Source organism: Littorina saxatilis, linkage group LG1, assembly GCF_037325665.1.
Source record: "Littorina saxatilis isolate snail1 linkage group LG1, US_GU_Lsax_2.0, whole genome shotgun sequence".
In the NCBI taxonomy this organism is placed as follows: domain Eukaryota; kingdom Metazoa; phylum Mollusca; class Gastropoda; order Littorinimorpha; family Littorinidae; genus Littorina; species Littorina saxatilis.
Window position 1 is genome coordinate 73,595,728 of NC_090245.1, and position 19,946 is coordinate 73,615,673.

Sequence of the window (19,946 nt, forward strand, 5' to 3'; positions counted from 1 at the left end):
GACACGGACATTCTGGCTTTTAGAACATAATTTAATTTACATTATACATGAATATATATTTGGCTATTTGCCCTGCGAAACGAGAGTTTCCACTTTCATGCGTGTATTCTCTTCTGTTGATACATGATAAGTCCCATTGCAAACGTTCAAGTGCCGATAAAATGTCGGCAATTGAGTAACAATTACCTGCGTGTATTGTTTACAACGGACTCACCCGCCATTCCGTTCATTGAAATTAAAACAGATAACAGACACACACACAGAAAAACACACACACACACACACACACACACACACACATACACACACACACGCACACACATACACACAGACATACACACAGTGACACGACACAGAAAAATACACACACACACACACACACGCACACACACACACACACACAACCAATCACACACACACACCGTGGCCAGACACACACACACACTGGCGCACACACACACATACACACACACACACTCTCTCTCAGTCTCTCTCTCTCTTAATTATGTAAACCGCCGGAATATGCTTTTCTGCCTGCCGCCTGGCTGTCTCTTTTTAGGGCGAGGGCTGGATGTAAAAAAGCAGACCACTGCTTTATCTGTTACCCTCGTTAAATAAAGAATTGGCATTGTCATCGTTGTCACTCTCTCTCTCTCTCTCTCTCTCTCTCGCGCGCGCGCGCGCGCACACACTGACACACACACACACACGTATATATATATACGCACACTTTTACACAGATACACACTCACACACACGCAAGCACGCGCGCGCGAACGCACTCACGCACGAAATCTCTCTCTCACAGTGACACGCGCGGCGCGCGACACATCGGCACAGCAGTCTGAGCAGATGAGTCGAAACCGAAACTAACATTAAATTTAGTATGCTACGCTACAAAGTAAGCAGAACGTAAGTTGGGAAAGGGGTTTCTCCCGAGTTATTTTAGTCAACACGTATACAACCGCTGCCTGGCACATCGCCACTTAACCACATGTATGCAACCGCAGTCCTCCGAAGAAATCCACCTTTATCTGCAGGTTGTGTGCAGGAGAGTTGAGTGTAAGAGAGTTGTGATTCCACGCGACCCTCTGACAAAATGTGTGTGCACGACATAGCATGACTGAGCCATAAGTTGAATCAAGGCGTGAAGAAGAATGGACGGTTCACTGTGTGTCCCACCGGATTATACCTACCATTAGAGACTAATTAGACCAATGAAAGTGTGAAGAAGAATATAAGATTCACCGTGTGTTCCATAGGATTGTACCCATTAGAGACTAAGACTGATCAAAGTGTGATAGCCAGCGGGAACTTTCAACCACATGTTGCTTGATGAGGTCTATCGTACTCGTATTCTTTTCAGTCAGTTACTGCCAAACTGTGAGTCTGACTGACAAGGCATTTGTAATATTAGCGCATTGAACTGATCAATGACGAGACTGAACATTTTTATCAGTGACAATTTAACGACGTTTACTGAAAATACAAACTGCGGGGTTTGCTTGTATCAAGCAAGAATCAAGTGCTCCGACAAAAGGTTTTTGTTGTTTTTTTGTTGGTTTTTTTTTACCTCCAAAAACACAAAAGTTAATAACCTACGTTAAATCTACTATGTCAGCTGAGCCGTTTTGAATTGATCTGCACAGAGTATTTTAAGCCGTGATTGGCAGAGTTATTAACCAGTGTGATGAGTTGGTACAATGAGTAATAGAACTAATACTAATAGTGTTCACTAAAACATTAAGTTTTCATTATACAGTCCACTTACTTGCTCACGCCCGTTACTTGCTCACAAAAATGGAGACTGAAATTCAATTTGAAGAAGAATCTGTTCTGCGATGTGCGCTGAGTTCAACGCAACAGTTCCTGGAACAGTTTGGACTTGTACCTTCAAGAGTCGCAGGCTACACACAGTATCCAAGTAAGTTTGTATTATTGGTTATGCTCTCTCAGTCTACCAGTCTAGTTGTCTGTCTGTCAGTCTGGCTGTCTGACTGGCTCTCTCTCTCTCTCTCTCTCTCTCTCTCTCCCTCTCTCTCTCTCTCTCTCTCTCTCTCTCTCTCTGTTTCGCTCTCTCTCTCCCTCTCTCTCTCTCTCTGTTTCGCTCTCTTTCTCTCTCTCTGTCTCTATCTCTCTCTCTCTCTCTCTCTCTGTCTCTCTCTCTCTCTCGGCTCTCTCTCTATTTCGCTCTCTCTCTCCCTCTCTCTCTCTCTGTTTCGCTCTCTCCCTCCCACCCTCCCTCTCTCTCTTTCTCTCTGTCTCGCTCTCTCTCCCTCTCTCTCTCTCTCTCTCTCACTCTTCCCACCCCCTTCTCTGTCTCCCCCCTCTCTCTCTGTCTCACACTCGCACACACACACACACTGACACACACACACACACACACACTGACACCCACACACACACATAGTATACACACATATATATTATATACACACACACACACATACAAACACACATAACAGCCAGCCACAACCCCCATCCCCATCCCCCCAAACACACTCTCTCTCACTCTGTCTCTCGCTCAATATTTTTTAAACTTTGTTTGCACAGTATTCATTTAAATATTTGTTGATCATTTGAAGCATATTCCGCGTCTGAGCGTGTGTGTAGTGTAACAGAGGTACGGTACAAAGTGTTCAAACTATTTTGTGTGTGTGTGTGTGTGTGTGTGTGTGTAGGCCTAAGTGTGAGTGCGTGTGGGTGTGTGTGTGTGTGTGTGTGTATGTGTGTGTGGGTGTGTGTGTGTGTGTGTTTCAGTGTGTGTGTGTGTGTGTGTATGTGCTTTCTTAAACAGTTTTGACTCACTGTACAATAAACAAATCAACGATATGCTCCTAAAATTGGTGACAATACCAACGCAGGAACAAAACCGAAAGTAGGCCTTCAAAAAAAAAATATTACGAGAAACCGAAATTAAGCCTTTCTTTTGCGAAACCAAAAATCATTTCTTGGAGATATTACACACAAGCATGCACACCAGTATGGTACATATGCAGACATGCCTCAGCACGGTACAATTTCCACATACCGGTACATCTACAAAACAGAAAGTAGGTCGCTTCCGAATAGCTGTCGATTTCCAAGGTCTACTTTCGCTTTCTGTGTGTCAAACCTAGAACATTACCAGCAGACCAAATTAGATAGGCTTATCACGTTTCTTTGACACCACACACCGGAGGAAATCGATTATCATGTATAGTGTTTTAGCTGTTTTTGTTGTTGTTGTTGTGGTTTTTTTGGGGGGAGAGGGTGGAGGGAGAGAGACAGACAGAGAGAGAGAGGGAGAGAGAGAGAGAGAGAGAGAGAGCGAGAAAGAGAGAGAGGGAGAGAGAGAGAAAGAGAGAACGAGAAAGAGAGAGAGGGAGAGAGAGAGAAAGAGAAAGAGAGAGAGAGGGAGACAGAGAAAGAAAGAGAGAGGGAGACAGAGAGAAACAGAGAGGGAGACAGAGAGAGAGAGAGAGACAGGGCCGGATCTGTTTGTCTTTTAGGGGGGGGGGGGGGGGGCTAAGTGAGCGAAGCGACCTTGACGAATTTACAAAGAAGCCAAACGGGGCTATCTGAGCTTAGAAATTGCTCAATCTGTCTTTTTTTTCTCCCCCCCTTTTTGGGGGAAGCTATGTTAACTTTTTTATCTTACCATTTTCTGGCATGAAAATAACATTTCAATTTGAAATTCCACCGTAGGCTACTAACTGCTTTGCCACCGAAAAAAGACAACAAAACAATAAAGCAAAGCAGATCAGTGAGCATTAATGATTGAACAATAATATGCAACGGCCGGCTTTTTAAAACAGAATGGGCTGGGGGGAGGGGGGCTTGAGCCCCCAAAGCCCCCCCCCCCCCCCCCCCTTGTCCGGCCCTGAGAGATGCAAAATGTCTCTAAGATTCACAGCACATTTTCTGCTGTATTTAACTTAGCGGCACGAACGATTAGTCTGATGCGAGTTTGTTTTTGCATCCAAAAGCTGAAAAGATTCGACAGGTGTTGCGTCACGAGAGAAATGACGAAATGAGCCTGGCAGTGACGTCATTCGTGGAGAACTTGCTGGATGATGTCGCTCCGCCTCTGACGCTCACTTGCTTCATGGAAACTCTCTTTAAAGCTAACAACGATCCCGACACTTACAACGACCCTGACTGCCCTGAGATCAATGAAGGTGATGCTTATTTCGTTTTGGTTTGAGAGAAGTAAAGGAATCGATTGAAGATATATAGTACTGTAACTGACAACCTACGTAGTGAATGAATACGCTTTGTCCTTCATTACAAAATAAACAACAATTTAAACCAGTTTGAGGGCGGATTCGCTACTCTTATCGGTGTCTGAACACTCCCGTGTGCACGCATATGTATATATAACACAGAACTATATCAAATCACCTAAGTTAGTGCACCCTCATTAGGCCTACCTGTATTGCATAACTCCCCCTCCCTTTCTATTCCCTTCCCTTGCCCTACCTTATTATTATTTTCATAAAGAGCAACTGCATCTAAGTCAGGAGTAACTTTCGTTTCCGAGCCACCGAACAAAATATGCCCTAAGTATAGTTTGTTTCATTTTGCTTTGTAATATTTGTGTAGGCGCCTGGCGCGTTCACGACATCATCACCCTCGTCTGCACCTACATGCCTCTCCAGCAAGCTCTCGTGGACTTTCTCCGTCAAGGTCAAGCGGGTCAGGTCGACATCCAGGGCGTGGTGACCCAGATGAACAACCACAGGCTGCTGAAGCCAGAATTCATAGCGCCCGTACTGCAGTCCTTGGAGCTGGACGGGGTGGAGGCTGCTGCTGTTCGTACCCTGGCCTCCGTGTACGCCACGCGAGTGGACATGCTGAGGGAAGACTTCAACGACTTCAAGGCGGACGGGGGTGCAGGGGGAATGTCAGTAGATGTGGAGCCGCCTGGGGGAGAGTTCTGGCTTCGCTGTCTGCTGCAGTGCGTGGAGAACAACGGAGGTCAAGGCTTCAGTCTCAGTGTGCCGCAGTCTGTGCTGTCGGCTGAATCCTGGGCCAAGGCTTATGGTAGTGTTGTGTGTGTGTGTGTGTGTGTGTGTGTGTGTGTGTGCGTGTGTGTGTGTGTGTGCGTGTGTGTGTGTGTGTGTGTGTGCGTGTGTGCGTGTGTGTGTATATATGCGTGCGTGCGTGCGTTCGTGCGTGTGTGCGTGCGTACGTGCGTGTGTGTGTGTGTGTGTGTGTGTGTGTGTGTGTGTGTGTGTGTGTCCCAGGTTCGACGTGGCAATAGTTCCAACATCATTTTTATACATTCAGTGTATCTGCAGCTCACGTATATTGGTATACCCGGTTTGTGTTGTGAAGCAGGGTAAAAATATTTTACAATCTGCCGTAGGCGCTAGATGTCTACTTTTCGGATAAATAGCGTTTGAGAGGAAAGGTTATCACAGAATGGGTGGGCTCATGTTAATGAATTCAATTCATCGTGGTGTACCTTGAGCTTTTATGCATGCATTCATCTTTATGTAGATGTGTGTTCTTGCTATCGCAGATCGTATGGCATATGGACGGCGTGGGCGTGTAAGAGATACTGACGGTATGTATTATAAGCTTATACTTTATCACTAGGCTAGCAATTTTGTTTTATGTTGTTCGGGGAGGCGGGAGGGGGGAGGGGGTCCAGGTATTTTTATTTTCTGCCAATAGAAACATAAGAAACCTGAATTTTACTCAGACCCACGCTTTTTTCGTTTTAAATCATCTCATAATCAAGTGCCTCTGCAAACAAGCAATTCGTTCGACCGTATTTTGGAATGTCTGTTCTCTTGTTAAAAAAAAAGTGTATCACTATGCAGCAGGTAACACACAGATATTTTTAATTAACATTTTTATTTTTGAGCAAACTACTATTTATCCTCATTTCAGACGTAGCCAGTGAAGCCGGCACGCTGGTCGATCATGAGGAAGACGATGTTGAGGAACATCCAACGGTCCCAAAGCAAATAATACGCACACCAGAGGAAATAGCAAGACGCCAACATGCCCACAGAGAAGTGCTAGCCAGAAATATGGAACCGCTGCAAACGACAAGACAGAGTCGTACTCACGCGTTTGTTTTCGGCCAAGGGCAAGAGATACCGCATATTATGGAAATCTTCCATCACGAGTATCAAACCAGAGGTAATGACTCTTTCTTTTTATACCGTTAAACAAATTCAAAATGGGTGAATTTGTCGAGTTAGCCCCTTGAAGAAATAGACCCTCTCGATCGTCGTCAAGCAGGACGAAGTAGATGGCGAGGAAAACAACAATTGTATGAAATACGAATTTGCGACTTGAAGGCTTTCCTGAGAAATTATTTATTTTTGCTTGCTTGAGTTACTCTGCTGTCACGCATTAATTTAAGTTCTCATTTGAAATAAAACTGTGTTTTTTTGAATTTATATCTGTGTCTATGTCAATTCAATTCCTTGGTCATGATATCGTATTCTTCTTCTCGTTCCTCACTGATAGACACTCCAGTCTCTGTGGTGAAGTTTGCAGTGCGCCGTAGGCATGATATTAGACCAGGCCTATTATATAATAAGCTTTACTTGCTTCGAAAGGTCAACTTTTGAAATACAGTTAAATACATTCCCATTTCGTTGCAGAGATCTCATCAGAGCAGACGGCAAGAGTCCATTCTGTGGCAGACGACACGTGCTCGGTCGTCACAACTTCTTCCAACTCCACATCCACGGAAAACAACAGCCACGTGCGTGATGATGACGTGGCAACAATGGGCCCAAACTTCTGGGCGAACAGAGATCGTTTTCGCGCTGATTGGGAAGAAGGGCAGATCAATCTACACGGCTACCAGGAAGAGGTTCTTCGCTGGGCTCGGGAAGGGAAGAATGTAGCCATCTTTTTGCCCACGGGAACGGGGAAGACGTTTGTCGTGTTGAAGTATGTAAAGGTACGTCATTACCAGACGTTACGGTTGGAATTGCGTATTCATTGACACGTCGTTCTCTTTGTTACTGATACTATCTTCCAGTTGGTATTTCAGTGCCTACAAGTTGACAATGATTCTTCTCATCATTCGGTAACTGGAATTTCTAAATGATCTTGTCATTGTTGCCTGTCTCTTTCTAGGTCTTTGTCTGTCCTGTCTGTCTGTCTCTCGCCCTCTCTCTCTCCTTTTCTCTCTGTGTGTCTCTCTGTGTCTGTGTGTGTGTGTGTGTGTGTGTGTGTGTCTCTCTCTCTCTCTCTCTCTCTCTCTCTCTCTCTCAATGTGTGCGTGTGTGTATGCATATGTGTGAGAGCATGCGTCTATATGTGTCTGTGTCTGTATGTTAGTCTTCTTTCTTTGTTTCGATAACGAATTATCAAACGTAAACTTGTTCACCCAAGTGTTACTTTTTTTCCCGTAAACAGAGAGAATATGAACCACAGATTCTTGAACACCATTCTCGCTTTCGCAGGAGTACCTGAGCCGACCAGGGCTGAACCGTGTGGTGTTTCTAGCTCCCAAGGTCAAACTGGCGGAGCAGCAGTATCACCGCTTCCGCAAGTTCTTTCCCAAGGTCACCTACTTCCGTTGTGGAAAGTCCAGAAGCTCAACCGCGCCATTCGCGGAACTTCTCGATACGTGAGTTTACGTCAACCAAGAATAAAAACTAAAAGTAAATGATTGAAAAAAGATGAAGAAAAAAACCGACTGCTGTCGTGTCGTTTTTGTTTGTTTGTTTTTTAAAGAAAAAAACACCCGACACGACAGCAACGTACATTATGGTATTTCATTTCCAATAATAAGGCTAATATAGTTTTAATCAGGGTACCAAGCAAGGGAACGGGGGTGCTAGCCACATTGGTAGGTGACACATCACACTTCCATTTTACGCCAGTCCGTCAGTTGTGATTGTCTTTGGTGGCTTTACTGATCGTGCAGTCGTTCGAACGCAGAAGAAGAAGAAGAAGAAGGTGGCTTTACTGAGCAGGCAGAATTTCTACCACAAGGAGAATCTAACCCCTAGGCTTGGGGATACAAGGTGTTCGTAATGACGGTTTCAGGTACAAGGTGTTCGTAATGACGGTTTCAGGTACAAGGTGTTCGTACTGACGGTTTCAGGTACAAGGTGTTCGTGATAATTTTAATAATACGAGAATTTATATTGCGCACATATCTCACCACCAGGCGACTCAAGGCGCACAGTACGAAATATGAGAGAGCCCTGAATTAATGCAGCCGCTCGGCGCAAAAGGGACAGCACTCTATATTTCGGGGGAAGCATGCTGGGTATTTTCGTGTTTCTAACCCACCGAACTCTGACATGGATTACAGGATCTTTTCCGTGCGCACTTGGTCTTGTGCTTGCGTGTACACTGACACGAAGTCACTAGCAGTCTGCACATAAGTTGACCTGGGAGATCGGAAAAATCTCCACTTTTAACCCACCAGGCGGCAGCGACCGGGATTCGAACACACGACCTTCCGATTAGGAGGCCGACGTCTTACCACCACGCCACTGCGCCCGTCAAGGTGTTCGTGATGACGGTTTCAGGTACAAGGTCTTCGTGATGACCCCGCAGTGCCTGGTGGAGGCGGTGCATGCCAAGGAGGTGGAGATGACTGACTTCTCCATGCTGGTGCTGGACGAGTGTCACCACGTGGGTCAGGGCAAGCACGCCTACAAGGTCCTCATGGGGCTTTACCTCAAAGCCAAGTACACTGAAGGACAGAACTTCAAGAAGCTGCCGCAGGTTAGTAGTAAGCAGCATTCGCCATTGCAAACCTAGCATCATTTACTCCACTAAGACGTGAAAAGGCACCCGATGTGTGCAACGATTCGCGGATTCTGGCTTTTACGTGTATGATGGTTATTTTCCCCCTCGCCAGCCATAGTCCGTTTTTGGAGAGTCATTTTCATATAAAATGTAGGGGCTGCGCCTTATACACCTTCCTAGCATATAACCACGTCATATCCCAAATAGACACCAGTTCGAGGGACAGAAAAACTAAGTTTGTACGCCGAAGCGTGAAAATACAGGTAGGTGTGTGTGGCAGGTGATTGGGTTAACGGCCAGCCCAGGTGTGGGTCAGGGAGGCAGCCTGCAGACGGCGGTGATCCACATCAATGAACTGTGTTACATGATGGACGTGGAGAAGATCTGCACTGTCAAGGACAACAGGGATGAACTGCAGCTCTACGTCAACGAGCCCAAGCACGGTAAGCAGGTCATATATATATACGACCTTTTGAATAATCTGTCCCTGTTTGCCTTTGTGCCTGTCTCTGTCTGTCTGCCGTCTGTCTGCCTGTCTGTTTATCTTTCTGTCTGCCTCTGTGTGTGTGTCGTGTGTTTGGTTGTGGGTGTAAATGCGTGCGTGTGTGTATGTGTGTGTGTGTTTGTGTGCGTGCGTGTGTGTATGTGTGTGGTTGTGTCTGTCTGTCTGTCTGTCTGTCTGTCTGTCTGTCTGTCTGTCTGTCTGTCTCTCTCTCTCTCTCTCTCTCTGATTCTGACACCGTGTATGTACAAGTGTATGCGCAGGGGCGGATCAGTTGCTTTGTAAGGGGGGGGTGCACTTTGAATCGAAAGTGAATGTGATGGGCGCGAAGCGCCCGAATTTGCTAGGGGGGTCCGGGGGCATGCCCCCCCGGAAAAAATTTTGGCTCAAAGAAGCAAAATGGTGCCATTTGGTGCCATTTGAACTTATAAATGGTCATAAAATCAACTTTCCAATTTTTTTTTTTTTTTTTTGCTGGAGGGGGGGTGCACGTGCACCCTGTGCACCCCCCTCGTCCGCCCCTGATGCGTGTGAATGTGTGTTTGACTGTATTTCTGTGTGTCTGTCTGTGTGAGAGAGAGTGTGCGTTTGTGTCTACACAGTTTTTCTGTCTGCCTACGCCTGTCAAACAAAACCGCTGAAATAATGTACACGTGTGTGTGTCTTTGTTTCTATAGAGATCCACACATGTCCAAGACGCAAGCGCGACGGCTTCAGAAATGTCATTGACGAAATTATGGGACAAATCGAAGACAGCATGATTCGCTGCGCAGGTAAATGATTCTACGACATGTAGGCCTAAGGAGAATAATCTATAGACGTTAAAATCCTGAACGCGCAATTCTCTTTTCCAAAGGCACTGGTTTAGCACTTTTCTGTTATGCCACTGGAATATGAGCTATACATTTACAACGCTTTAAGTTCAACAGTACCCTCAGGATTTTCAGTGGTCTGGTAGATAAGAGCATCTTTACCTCGGACAAGCTTTTCACAAAATCCGGAGTATGTTCCTCGCTTCCGATTGGCTATATCCTGCGATCGGGACGAACAACTTCACTCTGATATGTGTATGTTATGCAGCGCGCGCACAATATAATACCTTTTTACATTTAGTCAAGTTTTGACTAAATGTTTTAACATAGAGGGGGAATCGAGACGAGAGTCGTGTATGTGTGTGTGTGTGTGTGTGTGTGTGTGTGTGTGTGTGTGTGTGTGTGTGTGTGTGTGTGTGTGTGTGTCTGTGTACCCATGTTTCCACAGGTTTGGTTGCCTAAATCACCATAAGGCAACTATCCACACGTGGATGGCAACCTAAACTCTGGATGGCAACCTAATTGTGTGGATGCTCGCTTCATTTAACACCGTTAAATTGACTTTTTTGACGGAAAGAATGTCATAACAATGTTCAAAATGACATTCTTTCCGTCCTCTATAGGCGACGAAATAGGTCAAATTTTGTGCATTTTTTAGTGCAAAATTCTTCGATGCCGGAGCGAGTACTGCACCCAGTGCTGTTGTAGTGCAAGTGCACTAGAAAGGCACTACACCCAGTGCCGCCTCTTAGGTAACCATCCACACTTTAGGTATGTGTGGGTCTGTGCGTGTGTGTGTGTAGAGCGATTCAGACCAAACTACTGGACCGATCTTTATGAAATTTGACATGAGAGTTCCTGGAAATGATATCCCCGGACTTTTTTTTCTTTTTTTCGATAAATACTTTTGATGACGTCATATCCGGCTTTTTGTAAAAGTTGAGGCGGCACTGTCACACCCTCATTTTTCAATCAAATTGATTGACATTTTTGTAAAGCAATCTTCGACGAAGGCCGGACTTCGGTATTGCATTTCAGCTTGGTGGCTTAAAAATTAATTAATGACTTTTTGGTCATTAAAAATCTGAAAATTGTAATAATTTTTTTTATATAAAACGATTTAAATTTACGTTAATCTTATTCTACGTCATTTCCTGATTTCAAAAACATATAAATATGTTATATTTGGATTAAAAACAAGCTCTGAAAATTAAAAATATAAAAATTATGATCAAAATTAAATTTCCGAAATCAATTTAAAAACAATTTCATCTTATTCCTTGTCTGTTCCTGATTCCAAAAACATATAGATATGATATATTTGGATTAAAAACACGCTCAGAAAGTTAAAACGAAGAGCGGTACAGAAAAGCGAGCTATGCAGCACAGCGAAACCACTACCGCGCTAAACAGGCTCGTCAGTTTCACTCCGTTATGCACAAGCGGCGGACTACGGTCGTTGTGAAAAAATGCAGTACGTTCAGTTTCATTCTGTGAGTTCCACAGCTTGACTAAATATAGTAATTTCGCCTTACGCGACTTTTCTCTTGGAAATCAGCATTCACGATTTCATTGGAGTTTAGAATTTGTTGCCGAAAATGTGAGTTTAGGAATACAGACGTGCTTAGCGAACACTTACAGTGATCAGCAAGCTATCGGTGGCAATTCGTATCGTATTTAGCGGACGCTGCATAGCATACACATCAGAAGTAAATTGACGGTTCGTCCCGATTGCAGGATACAGCCGATCGAAAGCAAGGAACATGCTCGGATGTTGTGAAAAGCTTGTCCGAGGTAAAGGTGCTCTAATTACTCTACCAGACCGCTGAAAATCCCGACAGAGTTATTTCCGAAAAAAACGTCTATTATTTATACGAGAAGGAATATCCCTTTACCAAAGATGTTTGTAATTGACTACACAAAATGGCGATGAATGGATGGTCGACGGTACTCATTCTGTATTTAATTAATGGTACTGCAGATGCAGAGAGAGGTCTGAACACCGAAAAACGAGAGAACTTGAAAGATGTCCTGAAGGCGCCATCACTGCATAGAGGACGACCTCAGTACAACAACTGGGTGTCTAGTCTCGACACGAAGCTCACGACCTTTGCAGAGCTGAAAGATACATACACACGGCTGTTCAGCATGGCAGAAATGCTCATCGTAAGTAAACACAAATCCAAAAACATTCATCAGTCTTGCTTGTGTCTTCCAAACGAGCTTTGGACAGCTTTTAAGATACGGTTTTTTTCTGTATTATAAGTTAGTGTTCGTCTGTATGTCCACTGGGTCGAAGATCAGTGACCGTAACGTCTTGTTTTGTCACAATTAAACCTTTTGTGTCAATGCTCGATATAAACAAAAATGTGGGGACGTTCACTATGACTGAATGAAGACACTATAACCGTGGTTCCCTGGATTATGCGCTCAAAGCATATACATTGATTGAAACAGATGATGTGCAGTAACTGTTCGATACTATTTTGTCTAAGACAGCACCCCGTTTTAAGAGGCGGTAAAATAACCGGGGGACAAAAATGTTAAATAAGCAGTATTGTCTGTAAAACTCATGGATGCTTTGTTTGAAGCGACTAGCCTACTATAAACATATTATTATTTGTAACACGGTTTGCCTGAGAGCCTGTTCACAGAACAATTGTCTGTGAAAGATCTCAGACCTAAAACTTTTTCCTACTCCCTTAACACTTTGTTTTGTTATAAAGAGTTTCTAGGAACCTCCTTTTAGGGCCTACAAAAATGTAAGAAAATCAGGTCTTAATTATAGGAAGTCTTAAAATAGAGGTACATTAACAGAGGTTATGAACAGAAAATCCCCCCCCCAAAATTAGGTCTTAATTGGAAAGTCTTAAAATAGAGGGAAATTAACACAGGTTATGAACAGAAAATCCCCCCACAAAAATTAGGTCTTAATTGGAAAGTCTTAAAATAGAGGGAAATTAACACAGGTTATGAACAGAAAATCCCCCCAAAAAATTAGGTCTTAATTGGAAAGTCTTAAAATAGAGGAAAATTAACACAGGTTATGAACAGAAAATCCCCCCCAAAATTAGGTCTTAATTGCAAAGTCTTAAAATAGAGAGAAATTAACACAGGTTATGAACAGAAAATCCCCCCACAAAAATTAGGTCTTAATTGGAAAGTCTTAAAATAGAGCGAAATTAACACAGGTTATGAACAGAAAATCAAAAAAAAAATCAAGGTCTTAAAAAGGGGGAGGTCTTAAATTAGGGGGCCTAATAAGGGGGTTCCACTGTATTGTTTTGCGTGTACGTTTTCAGATCTACCAGAAGTGCTTGATACTGAACGAAGATTGTGAGTCATTGTACGCACTGGAGTATTTGAAAGAACAAACGAAACCTCTGGAGGACCAGGTACCGGCCAACGCGCTCAGGAGTACTGAACGACAGCTTCTTGACCAACTCTACTGTAAGTTATCTGCTGTGTGTGTATGTGTGTGTGTGTGTGTGTGTGTTTGTGTTTGTTTGCGTGCGTGCGTGCGTGCGTGCGTGCGTGCGTGCGTGCGTGCGTGCGTGCGTGTGTGTGTGTGTGCGGTGTGAGTGTGTGTGTGTGTGTGTGTGTGTGTGATTGTGCGGCATGCAACAAACAAACAAACTAACAAACAAACAAACAAGCCAACAAGCCAGCCAACCAACCAACCAACCAACCAACCAACCAACCAACCAACCAAACAAACAAACAAACTAACAAACAAACTAACAATCCAACTAACGGTCCCTGTGGTGGGAAGTTTCCAAGCCGCAAAGCGGGACACAATGTTCTCTCTAGTCTGCCAAGTTATCGAAAGCGGCATCTGTAGGGCATTGTAACTTGGTCTGAAAGATGTCTTTTACGTGACAAGTATAACTTTTAACACAGAGACACACACACACATACACACACACACACACACACACACACACACACACACACACACACACACACACACACACACACACACACACACACATACACACACACACACACACACAAGGACTGCCTAAATGGCCGGATTATCGATCACATGATACACGTACATAGCCCACTCATCAAGTGCCCATGAGGGCACGTACGAGTCGCAGGCCATAAACGCAGAAGAAGGCGAAAAAGAAGTCTGACAGATATGCACAAAGAACTGGGCTGGGATGCACGAACCGAAAGTGGGTGCCACCCAAACGGGAAAAAACAAACTGCGGGTTCTGATTCGTTGAAATCGCAACACATCTCAGTTTCAACCAATCCAACACTGCGGGTGGCTCCCGTTTCGGTGGTAACTTTCTCGTGCACTTCAGCCCTGGAGACTGTTTCGTCTGACTCGGTTCTTATGTTCTGTTACAGGTCGCATGTCGGAACTGGAAAGAGCCAGCCAGGACCCAGAGGACTGCAACCCCAAACTGAACATGCTTGAAGACATACTCCTGGAAATTATTGACAAAAACCAGGCAAGACTGATGATTAGACTGCTAACAATCCCCAGTATCTCAATCTGCTCTGTATTCATCAAAATCATTTGATATGTGTTCTATAAGCTCAGCGACACAGAAGTGAAGGGAATTCCAAAGCTAGAATTCCTTATTATGGGGGCGAGGACGCCCCCATTCTATACGGATAGTTTAGAGGTTGACCATGGGCAGCGCCATTTTGTTGTGAAATACGTCATCAGTTTGTGTACACAGGAAGTTGTGACATCCGTCACCCTATGGGAGGGGTGGAGGCAACATTGTTCATCTGTAGAAAGTTGTGAAATCCGTCACCCTATGGGAGGGGTGACGTCAAAATTGGTCATCACAGAGTTTGTGTAACACAGGAAGTTGTGAAATACGTCACCCTATGGGAGGGGTGACGTCAAAATTGTTCAACAAAAACATGATATGTCGCATTGTGCAGGGTCAACTGCAACAAACTCAAACCGAGCCATTCATACCTAGCTGTATTTGAGTGACTTATATACCCGACATTTTTATTTCTTATTTTTAGCACAGGTGTAGGAAAAATCATGAACCAAAATGTTATTTATTTTCTAATTTAACATTTTTTTTTACAAATATGACCATGGTCTTTTAAACATACAGTGACATTAAACATTGTTATGTTAAAAAAAAGAAAAAAGAAAAAAAGCTTTTGTGCACAAATCAGAAAATACATTGTACATTTTACCTACAGGCCAAACAGTGTCTGTTGGCGGCAAAGGGCCCAGCAAGTTGCTATTTTTAGATCGATTAAAAGTTGTCAAGAACAGGCGCTTACATTTGGATGTGTCCACTGATAGTAGGTTTGGTTGTGATCAATCAGAATGATGTAGGAATAAAAATGTATGACAGTTTGGTATGATGACATGTAATTCAAATATGCTGAAATGTAATATTATACATGATATAATATTATTATGGCTGTTGCCATGACCATGAACCCCAAGAAAGGTTTAATGTTATGTAAAATCAAAATACCAAAATCAAGCACCTACTAATCTGGTCTACGGTGCGGCTTGGACCTAATAATGGATGGACACGCAACTCGCTCAGCCAGCCAGCGCTGCGAGACTTACAGCTGCCAACTTCGCCGCGGCGCGCTCATTGGCTCAGTATTGAACTTGCGTCAAGGCCGATGCGCGTAGATTCCCAGAATGTTTACTTTCGGTTACATTCTTCGACAGCATTCGCAGAGGTGACTGCCGTATTGTGTACCGCAGTCAGAAGTAATTTATTACTTTTGGGAGTTTAGTAACGTGATATCAGTTTTCAATTGTTCGTTCACTTATATTGCTTTCAGATTTAACACACAAGAAACAGTAGCACGGTTTTCGTTGCGAAAATGTGCATTGGCAGTGCTACGCGATCGAATTGTGTATTATGTACACGCGGTGTTCTTCTGGAAAAGACGTCAGTCGTTCAGCCCGCGAGCGGTGGGATGGGGGGGTTCACATGGTTTGTTTGTTTCAGAACCACACCCATATACACACATTTCACATGTAAACCATTTGTCCGCCCCCTGTCGATATTTATCGACTAAGTTCCTTATTGTTAATCTGAAATGAGGTTGACAGATGTAGATGATTTATTTCCTGATATCCGTTTAATCTTTTGATTTTTGGTGAACGTACATTAAAAAAAACTGTTTTCACATTTCAGTGGTTACTCTTTTTCAACTGAAATGGAAAAGTCGGTTATCGGAAATTCAACATTCAACATTCAAATGTTTTATAGAACTGCATTGAAAATGGGACAGTGTTCTTGAATTTTACCGAACTGTGTATGTGCGTAGGGTCAGAGCGCTTGCATGGTGTTTGTACGGACTCTGGAGCTGACCAAAGCCGTACAGCGATGGATAAACAGCCACCCAGAGCTCAGCTACCTTCATCCGGGACGTATGACTGGAAGCAAAAGGGCGATCACTGATGGTGGTAGGGGCTTTAATCGTGTATTCGGTAGTAGTTATGACAGGTATTTTAACGATATAAAGACACTAACTTATTTAGGTATCAGCATTTTTATGATGAACTGAACTTGTTATTAACCTCGTGGCTTTATATTTATTTGTTTGTTTGTTTGTTTGTTTGTTTGTTTGTTTGTTTGCTTAACGCCCAGCCGACCACGAAGGGCCATATCAGGGCGGTGCTGCTTTGACATATAACGTGCGCCACACACAAGACAGAAGTCGCAGCACAGTCACATTATTCTGACACCGGACCAACCAGTCCTAGCACTAACCCCAGACGGCAGGCGGAGCAGCCACTAGATTGCCAATTTTAAAGTCTTAGGTATGACCCGGCCGTGGTTCGAACCCACGACCGCCCGATCACGGGGCGGACGCCTTCCCACTAGGCCAACCGTGCCGGTTATATATTTATCTGTAAATGAATTGTAATTTGTATTGGTAAGGAGTGTACGCGTGTACGAATGCTACCCACACCCAAGACAAGTACCAATAGCGTCTATGCTATATTGCGATTTAAATCATGTTCTTGTTTTATATCCCACGTAGTAGGCAACATACCATGAATAAAATCTGGAAACTTTGGCTACAGTTGAAACTAAAACAAATAAAAAGTGTGTGTGTGTGTGTGTGTGTGTGTGTGTGTGAACTGTTTGTTTTGTCGATGATTAATTAAAAGTTCTATATACTTAACCGTTCGTGTGTTCTTTTTGATTTTACACGTGAAACTGTGCATTACTGCAGGCATGACGAGGCACGAGATCTCCGACGTGATGGAGAAGTTCAACAAGGGAGAGCATAAGGTGGTGGTGTGCACCTCGGCAGCAGACGAGGGTCTGGACTTCCAGGCCTGCAACGTCGTGGTCCGCTACGATTACGTCACCAGCATGATCTCCATGATACAAACAAGGGGTACTTTCTATTTCTAGTGTTTTGTTCTTCGTCTGAAGTCACGAGGTCCTTTTGTCGAAAATTCAGTGCCAAAGTTTCGTGCAGTCAGTTTCCTGAAGTCGACTTCGCGAAGTCGACTTAGTCCACTTAATTTGAGACTTTGAGCATTTCATTGTGCATGTGAGATTTATCTGCAACTATGTTTTTTGATAGTGAGCCAAATCGTTTACACACGAAGGACGGTGCCTTTAACAAAGACAGTTGACATGACTATAAGACTTGTTGCTCACAACTCCATTTACTAATTCTGGCAGTTGCCACCGAATTCACAGTCTAGGTTCACAACTCTAACTGGATTTGATAATTCAGTATTATGATGCAGTTTATTGACCACAGTGTTTAGACTAGATACTACTAGTTACAAGGTGCTTTAACCTAAAAACAAAAAGTCAAATGTCCATCCAACAGCGTTTTCTAGTCAAACTGTCTCTTTTTGTTCGTTCAGTCGAGAGAGAACAAATCAGTTCATACAGTTTGAATAGATATTATACATGTGCTACAATTAATTGTCTAAGCAGAACTTGACAACCTTTCTCAAAGTTGATGCTATATGTTATAAAGCGAAAATAAGTGTACTCCTCTGCATCCTCCAGGGCGCGCTCGACAGATGGACAGCCAATACTGCGTTCTGGGCAATCTGCTGCACGGCAACATCGACAAGGAGAAGGAAAACCTGGCGGCGGAGCGACTCATGCACCAGGCCGTGGACAAGGTGCAGACCTACATGGAGCACAACACCAACGCCTTCCTCGCTGACATGAACCAGTGGCAGAAAACAGAGTGTACGAGGCAGAAGCTGGAAGAGCTGCAAGCAGACCTCAAGGTTCGCAGCAAGACCGTCTCCAGCGCCGTCTACCAGCTCCTGTGCCGGAAGTGTCAATGCCATGTTTGCATGTCTACCGAATTCCGCTTGCTCGAGCAGTCCTGCCGGGCAGTGGTGGCGCCTGATTTCCGAGGGCGCTGGAAGAGGGTGGAGAGGGGTGAGGTGCACCAGTTCAAGCTGAACGTGGAGAAGATCGCCAAGGTCCACTGCAAGGCGTGTTCCTACGATTGGGGGATCCTGATCCGCTACACGCCCACCGGCAAGGAGCTGCCCGTGCTGAAGATCGAGAGCTTCTTCCTCGTGGACACCAGGACCGGCGACAAGATGAACGGGAAGCTGAAATGGCCCCAGGCTCCTTTCCACGTGGAGGCCATCAGTTATGAACACCTCATGTGATTTGACCAAAGATCAACGGGAAGCTAAAATGGTCCCAGGCTCCTTTTCACGTGGAGGCCATCAGTGATGAACACCTCATGTGATTTGACCAAAGATCATCTCGCATAGATCATAAGACCTTCGGTTTCACTGATACATGCATATGTTCGGCGTGTGCTGTTGGTGCGGATAGAAACGGCCTATTAAATGTTTAAGAGCGGGTGTGTGTCTGAAACACGAGGACAAAAAAATGTGTAGATGCCGTTTGTCTCCGAAAAGCTAGAGTATTCATTCTCTCATTACCAAGACTAACCCGACAGAGTTATTTTTTAACACCGTCTATGTGGAGGGTCGGGGTTGGTTGCTGGTGGGCTGGGGGCTGGGGGGGGGGGGGGGCTGATTGTTCCTTAGTGTAAGCAAGGACGTTCATGCAATTCTTAAATTCAATTAAAAAATAAATAAAACAGACACATAAGTTCGAATACCATGGACACCAATGTAATCTCTCCACCAAACATTTCACCTGTTCATTGGCTTGACCATCTTTATACTGTATGCGTACCATTGTGAAATAATAAAGACTTCTTTTCAGGACAAAGGCCGCACTACCAAACTGCGTAATCCATTAACGTATTGATTGTTGAGATTGTTCAATGTTCATCGTACATGATTTATTGTGAGTTGTGCATCTATTGCATCTACAAGTGGATAATATGTTGCTGTAAGCGTATTGTTACGTTGAATTGGTAGAATGTATATATGTATTTGATCTTTAAATATGGGAATGTCGCTAAACCTGGAACAGTTAAGGAGAAACAGCCGTACCAGACAAAAAAAGTATTATTGCAAAGCGTTTTTTATATTGTCACATACTAGACTCTATCAGTAAACAAACGAACAACATAAGATAAAATACAAGTCACACAACTCATCAAACTGACCATTATAAAAAAATTTGCATTTGTTCCAGGTTGGACGCATGGGTGTGTAAAGCGGAACACTGTGTTGTCAGTCAAACTCAGAACACATGCAAAAACACACTGACTCTCTTTCTAGCTCTGTCTGTGTCTCACACACACATATATACACCCACACACTCTCAATCACACGCACACAATTACACATTGCCACACACACAAGATAAATTCATACGTCATAACATTTTGATTTAGCCATCTTATTTAAATGTCTGTTTTTCCACATAACATTGGATTTTTACCAAAGAAATAGTAAATTTGATAACAATTAATGCCTCAAATGTGACAAAAATATAAATAAGGGCTAGGTCTAAACAAATCGGATAAAAAAA

The 19,946-nt window shown here is 43.8% G+C and overlaps 1 protein-coding gene across 1 annotated transcript; it reads left to right on the top strand.

The window, feature by feature from the left end:
• The first annotated feature begins 983 nt into the window (after positions 1 to 983).
• On the top strand, positions 984 to 19,946 carry LOC138978636 (ATP-dependent RNA helicase DHX58-like). The gene is made up of 16 exons (XM_070351401.1): positions 984 to 1,924; positions 3,969 to 4,160; positions 4,585 to 5,025; positions 5,507 to 5,551; positions 5,881 to 6,135; positions 6,606 to 6,910; positions 7,419 to 7,585; positions 8,499 to 8,697; positions 9,002 to 9,164; positions 9,901 to 9,996; positions 12,017 to 12,201; positions 13,338 to 13,485; positions 14,395 to 14,498; positions 16,318 to 16,456; positions 17,233 to 17,400; positions 18,033 to 19,946. Exons 1-16 carry the CDS (start codon positions 1,801 to 1,803, stop codon positions 18,656 to 18,658), a joined length of 3,357 nt encoding a protein of 1,118 aa, XP_070207502.1. The 5' UTR covers positions 984 to 1,800; the 3' UTR covers positions 18,659 to 19,946.

Coding starts and splice junctions, on each gene's coding strand:
- LOC138978636 (XM_070351401.1), top strand. CDS start 1,801: ATGGAGACTGAAATTCAATTTGAAGAAGAATCTGTTCTGCGATGTGCG. Junction 5,026..5,506: donor ATCCTGGGCCAAGGCTTATG/GTAGTGTTGTGT, acceptor TTGCTATCGCAG/ATCGTATGGCATATGGACGG. Junction 9,165..9,900: donor CGTCAACGAGCCCAAGCACG/GTAAGCAGGTCA, acceptor TTGTTTCTATAG/AGATCCACACATGTCCAAGA.